Below are 10,459 nucleotides of genomic sequence, written 5' to 3'. Positions count from 1 at the left end.
CTTTACATTGTCTTTATCCCAATACATCAAAACATTCCGTAAAATACATAGAGAAAACATATTTTCTTATACCATCACATGGCTGAAAATATACCCATAGTTAAACATGGGCCCTTTAAAATGTGTCGGTGTTTTGTCCCTCATGAGACCCCATACATCCCAGAATTCTTCGAGGCAACGTTAGTGAGAAGCACTATACGTCAACAATCAGCTACACAGGTAAAACTGGAGACAAGTTTATAAATAATTGCATATAAGTAGCAGCAGCTGTACGTTGTTCATACGAATAACCATGCGTGTGGTGTGGCATTCATTAGCTTGCTAGTGCTAACTACATTTGAACACAATTAGCAACTCACAAATTCTAGAATTGACTGCAGTTCCTGTAGCTTAGCCACTCCGTTTGACTTGTTTCTGGTTAGACAATCAGCAACTTTACATCTATATTTTCTGAAGGAACAATTGTATATTTGTTGTTGTCCTTTTAGCTGGATCCCATTTTGATTGCTACCGAAGTCCTGTCTGCCTGATAAAATGGTCAACGTACTCAAGGGTGTCCTTGTTGAATGGTAAACCTAAAGTATTATAATTTATACACTGTAGACTATTTACATTTATGCATTTAGCAGACGCTTTTATCCAAAAGAGAGAGGAAACTATAGACTTTGTTGTTTTGCATAGCGGTATTAATCATCCCCCACACCCCAATAGTGACCCGGCCATGAAGCAGTTTCTGCTGTACCTAGATGAAACGTCAGCCTTGGGAAAGAAATTCATCATCCAGGACCTGGACGACACGCACGTGTTTATCTTGGCTGAGGTGGTCCATATCCTCCAGGAGAGGGTGGGAGAGCTTATGGACCAGAACTCTTTCCCCGTCACCCAGAAGTAAAGGAAAGCAGAACACTGTGCTCGTCTAGAACTAAGGACAATGTACCTTTGGCAGTCTGTCTATACTGACTGGACGGATCTTGTGAATTGATTACATTATTTGCAGTAAATTCACTATTTGGGTTAAGAAACACCCTTTAGATATAAAAACATTGAACAGCTTTATCCTTTAAATGCATTACATATTTGCATTGCTGTCAGCACATGTATATGTGGTGGTAGGAGAGTTTTTGTTGGGATTTACGACTCTGTTGTAAGGTTGTTCATATAATTGATCCAGTGTGGATGTATTTTTTGTTGTTGCATAAAACAAATCGCTTTGATGGTTGTGAAATGTACTCATCAGTAGAGTGAAGATGACCCAGTATTCGGTGATCTCTTGGTGTGTTGTAAGTGCTGACTTTAATACATAACTCTATGGCTTTTCAAAAACATGGAATAAACTTTTGATATGATTGTAGTTTCCGACTGGTTTGGACCTTTTATACTTCAATAAATCTAATTAAATGCAAATGCCCTCTCAATTTTCAAGCACGCATCTTCCTCGTGCGCCCCCCAGCCTTGGCTCTACTAATCTGGCATAGCAACGTTGATTGACTGCGTAACGTAACGGGAACTGCCAAGAGCAGCTGGCTAGCCAGTTATCATGGATGAGTTTCAAACTGGAGAGGAGGTAAGTGGACATAACATCTGTTTCGATAATGTGGCTGGATGAATAGCGAATTGCATGCACACATATTCTGAATATAATATACTGGGAGCTATAGCTCTAGTAATCTGGCTAACTACAATCTTGCTATTTTGCTGACGCTCGGTCTGTAGGCTAGCTAACTAGCTCTAGCTAAATCATCTTTTGTTTCTGAACCAGACTGCCTTTGTCGTCGACGAAGTGAGCACTATTATCAAAGAGGTAATAAGATGTCGAGAAAGTTACAGTTTTTGTCCCAATATGATTAATTTATTTAGACCGATTGCTTTCATTATTTTGCAAGTCTTCTGTGATAAACATAACCTATCAAGTTAAACCCTTCCCGTTGCTAAGGACATCAATAATGATACGAGTTGCTAGCCAGCTTCCTAGTCGTCACGGGAGGGGACATAACTCGGTGTGAATCTGTATGTAGTCAGTTGAAGGAGCTATTGGTGGAAATGCCTATCAGCATAGCCGAGTGAACCAGTGGACCACCAATGTAGTGGAACAGTGCCTGAGCCAACTCAGCAAGCTGGGCAAGCCTTTCAAATATATTGGTATGTGGTCATGTGGAAAGACTTACCTACACTACTGCGTTCATCTGCAAGTCAACATGACATATCAACTTCTTCAGTCAATATAAATGCATTTACTAATTTGTCTCAACAGTGACATGTATCATCATGCAGAAGAATGGGGCAGGTCTGCAGACAGCCAGCTCATGCTTCTGGGACAACACTACTGATGGTGAGAGTCTTGCACTGTCTCTCTCACACATAATCCTGATACCTACACAACAGGTCTCAAACCATATGGTGTTCAAGATGGAACTCATCCTGGTTGTCTTCTGTGCTTTCAGGTAGCTGTACGGTCAGGTGGGAGAACAAGACCATGTACTGCATCGTCAGTGTTTTTGGCCTGGCAATCTGAACTCCTTACCTGCACAGACCAAACACTAGTGTTCTTTCATGAATTAACTTGTCTGTGAATCAAACCTGATTGCTGGCAATTTGACCAAACTGTTCCCAAAAATCTTTTTTTATACCTAAGTGTTTGCACTGTGTTGTGCTGTTCTAATTTTTCTCCGGGCCAAATGGTCATGTTAAGATTTGCTACAGTTTGATTAAATTATTTTCTGTTTCCAACAATTTGTCTTTTGACTTGTTAATCAATTATATGCACACCACACCTAGATATGTTTAGTATAAAACTACAAACACATTCTGAGTTTGTTTTAATGAATACTTTACTGGATACAGAATAGTGCTTTATTTACATGTGGTATTTACAGTGCAGACAACTCTTGCTATGCCAATCGAAGATTTCTGGTAAACTCAAATCAAGCTCCTCCAAGGTTTATATTATTGAAAGAATCTCAGTCACAAACATTCACATCAAAAATATTTACACAACTTGCTAGACCTATTGAGTGAGAACAAGGCACAATCTATCAGAATGCGTTCGATCAACGTGTCCGCCTTTTTCTTTTCATCCTCAAACATTTTGCTTCACACTTCAAATGACCAATGCCTTTTACACCTTTTACCGATGACAAATGCATGTACTTCATTTTGAAATGTAGTACCATTTTATATGAAAAACAATGAGTCAATGTAATAGGTGGGTTAGTGTGAGTGGAGTATAGATAATACAGTTCAGATTTTAAAATGAAGAAAGAACATGGTCCCCCTTAATAAAAAGGCAGAATGACTTGTTTGAAGAATTGGCATGAAGTACATTTGCAGGCCAACGGTTTCATACAAATAAGCACAAACAGTGAAGCATTCATGAGACAGTTCATTGGAATGATGTCCAAAGTCATTCGATTCCTGTTTCAGGAAAACGAAAGCCGATGACAACAATGAAAGCAAAAACAATATCAAAAGCCATCACTGGGGCACAGGTAGAGTACATTCCCACACATGGAGTGCAATCATAAAGCTGCTACAGGTATGTAAAGGATGTAAAGGTTGGCAACGGAGAGGACATAAATGTAGCCATACCAACTCCACTTAAGGTACAATGTTACTATAGTAACATGGGTCACACTGGACATCCTCAGGGGGTATAAACCAAATACTCTACAATTAACTACTGAACACATTAAATATGTGGATCAAGATATGTGCATGAGTCATAACAGTGGCAATCTAGATTTGTAGAAATACTCCCCTTATAACTGGCAAAACAACACAAAGACAAAGCACAGAAAGATATGATAGTGGTTTGACACAATGTCAAAACGAACATTGATTACCTTTGATTTTCTTTATAAATAAAAAATCCTATTATCATTATTGGCACTGTTCCCTTTACCACTGTTCATCTATATCAATTAGAAATAAGGAAATACAAGTCAGGAAAAAAGGTAGTTTTGATGTGGCTAAATGTAGTTTCCTTTTAAATTCCACCGAAAGTTTGGAACTATGAAATGCTACAAAAACATTGTTCGGCCACACCTGCAAACTTTTCCTTTCAGTGAAATTACATTCAAAAAACTTTTCAGTTTTCTATTTAAAAATATAGTTATGTACACTTACAGTATATCACTATTTGCATAACCTATGCAAACACTCCTTATTGAACTCGGGTGGTTTTTAAATACTCCACCTGGCACCTCAAACATGACAGGAGAGCAAGTGATGCTCCAATCAGAGATCACATCAGTCAGTGTCGCTCTCATCCTGGTACTTGGCGGTTGCTTTGATGGCACGGCCATTTTGTAAAGGCATTTCCTCGTAGTCGCTCCTTCATAAAAAATAAAAACAATTATGAACAGAGTGACAAAGTGGCACACAGTAGATGAACACTGAAGGGTTAGTCAAGGATGTTGTACAAACGAGATCACTCACCCATATATGACTTCATCATCAGAGTCATTCAGCATAGAGAAAGCGGGATTGTCCTTCAATTGGGAATCTGGGGAACAGATAACTAGTCATAATGCCATACATTTCTGGGAGAAATGACAATGCGTACACGTATATTTTCTCCTCAACTGACTTACCATAAAGGGCATTTTTAGAAGGTGAGTACACAAAAGCTAATGTGTATAAATAAAAGTTGAGCAGGCCGTAGAATGATAAAAATTCAGCTGGTATGTCTGGAGTTAAGGAAATGTATGAAAATATAATATAAGATGAAAGTGGCTGTACTGTATTATAATACGGTTGAGGTTTTAAACTGTTTTACTGAACACAACACTCATAACGGGTAAGACACGTCTAAGTAAAGGATATAGTTCTGGTAGTGGGTGGACAACTCTGCAACAAAGTTATCTTGTAGAGCCTTGGAACCAAACCGGAGGTACAATATGACCATACTAGGGGAACAGAAAGGGTTAATGCATGCTGAGACAAGGTCATAGAAGACAAATAAAACAAACTTGCAGACTGATGGATAGAGACTTTATACAAACACATACCTTATCACAAGGACCACAAATGTCAGGGCAGTCAGAAACTTCAAGCGCAGATCTAGTACCAAAAAAATGAAGAAAATACATTTTAAGAAAAGTAGTGTCTTCTAAAAACTTCACTAAGAACTTACAGCAGCAGGAATAAACAGGTAGCCCGTAGTGAAAGTGAGTGACGTGAAAAGGGATGGTGGTTCTGTAAAACCCATGTCAACAGTAGCCTACCTGTGTAGGGCATGTTCTTGAGCTCAGAGCATGCTCGCACAATGAGGAAGATCAGGTAGAGGATATACAGCGTCACCACAATCAGGAAGAAGATCTTCATACCCTGCAAGGAAAACGTAGAGCTTTAATGAAGAGAAAACAACCCATGTGAAGAAAGTAACAAAAAAAAAAACATCACATAACTTGCCAACTGGATGTGCTATTAAATAAATCCAATGAAGAGTTTATTTTACCTGGAAGTTTGATATGTCAACTTTGTACTGGTAGGTTGGGTCCTGGAGTTCATTGACTCTGCAAGTACAACAACATTGCATTTTACCACACTGATGAACACAGAGAGGTGGTAAATTCAACAGAGACATTGGCAGAGTCCAGACTTACGTCTGCCAAATGCCCAGTGTCACTGCAGAAAGCCACAGGAGGCCTACGACGACCAGCTTGGGCAAGTAGAACGTCAAACATTTCCTCTCACCCTAAACAAAATACATTCGATGAACCCAAGATTTCAGAAAGGGGTTAATGAACCAACCACAAACATGGACAGGCTTTAGGTTGGAGGCTGGACCCACCTGAACCCTGATGCCATGGTAGACACAGAGCCAGAACAGTAACAAGGCACACAGGAAGAGGGCCTGGAAGAACGCGTCCAGGGTTCCTGGGAACCAGCTGTTCACCAGGAACGACAGAGGGAAAAATGGATCTGAAACCAAAAAATCCACAGTCAGAACACAGGGATTAACCCAAAGACTTGGGAGGTTGTGCTAGGTATCAGGCAGTTACTGTTACAAAGTACATTGAATATGATTTAGTAGTACAATACACACAGCAGACAGAATGAAAACTAGCATCCAGTCAAAATACAAAGGAAACAAAGGCTTTATGTCAATCGACAACAGTACACTGTTGACTACATAAATACTGACTACATAACTTGCATAGTGTGACAACTGAGAGAACCTGGATAAAGACAGAGAATGGGCTCACACCATTGTACAGCAGAAGGAGAGGCAGCAGGATGGACATCCACTTCTGCTCAATGCCCCAGTCCCTCATGGAGAACTTCCTTAGTGAGTGGGCAAACATGCACTGGAACACACAACGACACGTCAGTGCACACATTCATAGGAGGTCCACTCACAGGTGCGTGGAGTCATGTGCACGCACACCCCCACACAGACATGTCTTACCGTCACCATGAAGGTCAAAACCACAAAGACGAAGCGGAACCAGATTTCCACTTGCGAGAACAAGGGATTATACATCTTCCACTGTGGGAGAGAGACAGAGACAGAGAGACAGAGAGACAGAGACAGAGAGAGAGAGAGAGAGAGAGAGAGAGAGAGAGAGAGAGAGAGAGAGAGAGAAAGAGTGGGGGGAACAGATCACTGTCACTCATCAGGTCCAACTTCAAAGACTTTTCTCAGATGAAACAGCGATAGACAGAACGATGGGAGCAAGGGAGAGCGAGAAAGAGCGAGGGGAGAGCGAGAGAGAGCAAGGGGAGAGCAAGAGAGAGCGAGGGGAGAGTGAGAGAGGGCGAGGGGAGAGCGAGAGAGAGCGAGGGGAGAGCGAGAGAGAGCGAGGGCAGAGCGAGAGAGAGCGAGGGGAGAGCGAGAGAGAGCGAGGGGAGAGCGAGAGAGAGCGAGGGGAGAGCGAGAGAGAGCGAGGGGAGAGCGAGAGAGAGACAGGTCCAGTGTTTGCTGGGCTGCAGCAGCTCACCATAAAGTTGACTTTGACGTCGTAGGTAACATTCTCTAGGCCTTTGAAGCTCACGTTAATCTGGTACTGGGTGTAGTTCAGGTAGCCCAGGTGTACCACAATGATCTCATCACACTTCTGCAAGAGCACATGCAGGGCAAAAAGCAAAAGACGATTGGAAATACTCATATTAATGGCTCAACTAATAAACAAAGAAAATATCAGCCCAGTGCCGTGTGGGTCAAAGTTTGATTGACGACTGCCAGAGTGATGAATGGATTGCTCATTGGGTTTGACACGTACAGCTCCGCAGTGCAACGTGCGTGGTTTCTGATGCACGTTGTTACTGATGTGCATCACACTGGCGTCCTGCATCACTCCCTTCAGCTCCACATTGATCTCAAAGTGCTGCTGGAAGTCCACCACTGACCCAGGAGCAAGCACACACAGGACACGGTGTCACACAGCTCCTCATTACACTCAAAAAGGAATATTTTGCTTGGCTCCTAGTCGATGAATACAATTATAATGTGTTCAGTCAGCAGATCCTTTTAGCCAAAGCAATGTACAAGGGGGGGATTTGAACCAGTGACTCTTCCACTAAGCTATATACCACCCTGCCCTGTGAAACTTCCTTTCCTCCATTTCATCTGTTGGCCCAAAAAAAGGGTCTTAACTCCAAGCTCGAGCTAAAGGATTTTTTTCCTCAGGTCTCACCATTGCTGTGTTCCACCTGCATCAGGCAGGTGAGCCATAGCTGCTGGTTGTAGGTGGTGAGGGGAGGAGACTTCAGGTGAAAGGGGCCAGTCTGAAAACGACAATTATACATCTTATCATGCAAGCTTAGCTCTGTGAACAGGAGAGTGAGATGCATGCAGCCACATCAAAAGGCATGTATCCTGTTTTTCTGGGCACAGAAATGATGAAGAGACTGGAAAGTTATTTTTGGATAGGGCAAATAACTGATGCTAAAATTAGATTCAAACTCATGCATTTTGTGCTTAAGTGGCCGCAACTGTGAAATCCATTACTGGAGTACAACAAACAAAGGTTCATTATTCCCTTTCTATGTTCCTTCTAACCCGTGGTTTTCCTTACCTTTATTGAATGGTTTTTGACAAGCAGTTCTTCACCATTGCATTTGGTCTCTGCAATTATGCTTGGGCCTAAAATTGAAAGAAGAATGATTCAACTATGACACACAAAGAATGATCCCTGTGTACTCAGCAAGCTCCAAAACTAGTATTATTTCCTCAGAAGGGCACTTCTGTCCCTTTACTGAGGCTGTTAAGGTGCATTGTAAAAAGATATCCCCTCAAACTAAAGTATAATGTTACCCATAAGGGGCTTTCTGATGTGCGACGTTATTACCTTGAGGAATGTAGCAATATTTCTGCAAACTTTATCAGTCTGGAAGTTGTCTGTCAGCAGGTTTTGATTATATTGGCCAGATTAAGTTTACATAACTACTCAAGTTTTGCTCAGTTTTACAGCCTAAATAGTCAATAGGATTACAAAATTCAGTCTGTTTCTTGTCAACAAAGCAATAAATTAAGCCTAAATTCGCTCAAAGAGATATTTATTTCCATACCTTCAATACCGATGAAGACTGTGAGGCTAAAGCAGACCAAGAAGACCACGAACACAAGGACAAAATGTCTTTTGGAGAGGGTGTAGAGCCGCATAGGGGCCAACCTGTCACAAAGTTGATTGGCACAATGTCAGAATTGCACCTCTATCTTTCCTTCACATACTCTCACCCCCCCCCCCTTCTCTCTCTCTCTCTCTCTCTCTCTCTCTCTCACACACACAAACACAAACACTGTTTAACATGTTTTACTTGGGTATTGGGAGACCATTAGCTAGCTAAAAGAAAAAATCTAATTTCAACTGCTGGAGGCTAAACTCTTTGCACTTTGTATTTCAGCCAGGTGTGGCCTGCTTGGCCTGTGTGCACTGGACAAGCAATCGAAGAAAACTGTAAAACCACGAGCTGACGCTAAAAAAACAGACAGGTAACCAATCCTGTGGTTGACTATTGAGTTAACAGCAGCCCTGGAAAGGTAGCTGGTTGGAGACCTAAACCTTGTATCGCTACTGTACCAACAGTTGCAGACCAGCCAGCGGTGCAGACTGAACATGGAACAGACACACAAGCAAGCAGCAGGCAGGGAATCCCAACTATTCGGCACATAACCGGACATATCAGAATAAAAGTAACATATCGTTGATGAAGACAGACTTGAAATGACTTACAAATCCATGTCGTTGTTTTATCACCCTTGAAAGCTAGATAAAATAACAAATGTACAGAAAGAATCCACATCCGTATACATCAGACTCTGCGACAACTGGAATGCTACGTCATCGTGTGGGTAGGAAGCAAAGTCACGTGGTTTCGTAGGGGAAAGGGGCACTGTGGGTGGCAGTTCCTCCCGCATGATTGTATATCTTAGTTAGGGTAGTATTGTCTTAATAAATAAAAAACAATAATGTAAAAAATGTAATACGTATATAAAATTGTATACAATGTCGCATAACTAACAAGGTCAAATGGACAGGCTGCTTTTTATAGCACGAACCTATGCAGTTTTAGAGGGTTCGCCTCATCACACTTGTTGCCCTCTGTAGGCCTTAATCAATAAGGCATTTACTATTGGTCGTGGAAACTCACACTAACAACCAAAACCTATGCTAGCTGTGGCTTGTACCCCCAATGTGGCTTGTACCCCCCCCCCCCCCCCCATCCCCCAAAATGACTAAATTAAACATGTACAGTTACAATGCATAACACTTCGGAGGTACGTGGATCGACGTTGCATACAACCATGTTGAGTGTTTATGATGGCTTATTGTTTGTGTGTTTGGATGTTATGTATAATGCAGGCCTATGCACGCCTACGTGTCTACAATGTAGACCATATTAATTTATGTATACAATTGCAGATGTAGCCTATATTTTTGTAAATGTGTTGGTCGCGTGTTAGATTAAACACGCAGATTACATAATCAATGAATGGTTTTTAATACATCAAAATGGTTGTTTATTACATCGTGAATAACATACAATAAAATTGGTCTCATGTTAGGGTAACAGCCAAACCTGTAAAATCGATCGTCTCGATAAGGTGTCAAGTCTTCTTTTAATTCGTTGTAGGCTTCTTGTATCTTTTTACAGAAATATTTCAGCTCGCTATAGAGAGGGTTTTCTAAACCCGAGTAGTCGGTGTCCATACTGCCGGTGTCTGATGCCTGAAAATGGCGATGGGAAATAATCCGCACCCTTTAGAAAACAACACCGGTGTATTTCTTTTGTGTTCTCTAGTTTAATTGAAAGTGCAGTCAAAGCTTTTTTGTTTGTGCAGGTCCAAAGAAAAATCCCACTAAAAACGAAGAGGGGGCGGAAGCGCGCATACAAATACAGGGGTATGGGTCACGTGAATAAAAATCAGCACCAAGGATAGAGACAGCTCACTGAACGGCGCTCGTGATGCATGACAGTTCACTGCAGTAAGGCAGATGTGTCAACCCAATAATAT

The 10,459-nt window shown here is 41.5% G+C and overlaps 3 protein-coding genes across 4 annotated transcripts; 2 read left to right on the top strand and 1 right to left on the bottom strand.

The window, feature by feature from the left end:
* Positions 1 to 66: 66 nt before the first annotated feature.
* On the top strand, positions 67 to 1,351 carry gtf2h5 (general transcription factor IIH, polypeptide 5). The gene is made up of 3 exons (XM_084699643.1): positions 67 to 219; positions 489 to 569; positions 712 to 1,351. Exons 2-3 carry the CDS (start codon positions 535 to 537, stop codon positions 890 to 892), a joined length of 216 nt encoding a protein of 71 aa, XP_084555769.1. The 5' UTR covers positions 67 to 219; positions 489 to 534; the 3' UTR covers positions 893 to 1,351.
* A 61-nt stretch (positions 1,352 to 1,412) lies between these two features.
* Positions 1,413 to 2,730, top strand: dynlt1b (dynein light chain Tctex-type 1b). Its single transcript, XM_084699642.1, has 5 exons — positions 1,413 to 1,564; positions 1,760 to 1,801; positions 2,016 to 2,139; positions 2,252 to 2,329; positions 2,442 to 2,730. Exons 1-5 carry the CDS (start codon positions 1,538 to 1,540, stop codon positions 2,510 to 2,512), a joined length of 342 nt encoding a protein of 113 aa, XP_084555768.1. The 5' UTR covers positions 1,413 to 1,537; the 3' UTR covers positions 2,513 to 2,730.
* An 80-nt stretch (positions 2,731 to 2,810) lies between these two features.
* On the bottom strand, positions 2,811 to 10,258 carry tmem181 (transmembrane protein 181). Of its 2 annotated transcripts, none has more exons than XM_084700055.1 (17): positions 10,024 to 10,258; positions 8,512 to 8,615; positions 8,019 to 8,086; positions 7,638 to 7,728; positions 7,224 to 7,345; positions 6,942 to 7,058; positions 6,410 to 6,490; positions 6,209 to 6,308; positions 5,792 to 5,922; positions 5,604 to 5,695; positions 5,456 to 5,513; positions 5,223 to 5,325; positions 5,007 to 5,058; positions 4,822 to 4,904; positions 4,590 to 4,679; positions 4,435 to 4,501; positions 2,811 to 4,330 (listed from the first exon to the last, which is right to left on the bottom strand). In XM_084700055.1, the coding sequence occupies exons 1-17, from the start codon at positions 10,152 to 10,154 to the stop codon at positions 4,246 to 4,248; spliced, it is 1,575 nt and encodes a 524-aa protein (XP_084556181.1). In that variant the 5' UTR covers positions 10,155 to 10,258; the 3' UTR covers positions 2,811 to 4,245. The 2 variants fall into 2 exon arrangements, with proteins under 2 accessions (XP_084556181.1, XP_084556182.1); XM_084700056.1 differs by lacking the exon at positions 10,024 to 10,258 and adding an exon at positions 9,177 to 9,290.
* Between the last annotated feature and the right edge of the window lie 201 nt (positions 10,259 to 10,459).

Source organism: Hypomesus nipponensis, chromosome 6 (genome assembly GCF_054491055.1).
Source record: "Hypomesus nipponensis isolate SF chromosome 6, ASM5449105v1, whole genome shotgun sequence".
Classification (NCBI taxonomy): Eukaryota; Metazoa; Chordata; class Actinopteri; order Osmeriformes; family Osmeridae; genus Hypomesus; species Hypomesus nipponensis.
Note: the sequence above shows the minus strand (reverse complement) of the source record. Positions and strands in the feature narration are given on the sequence as shown.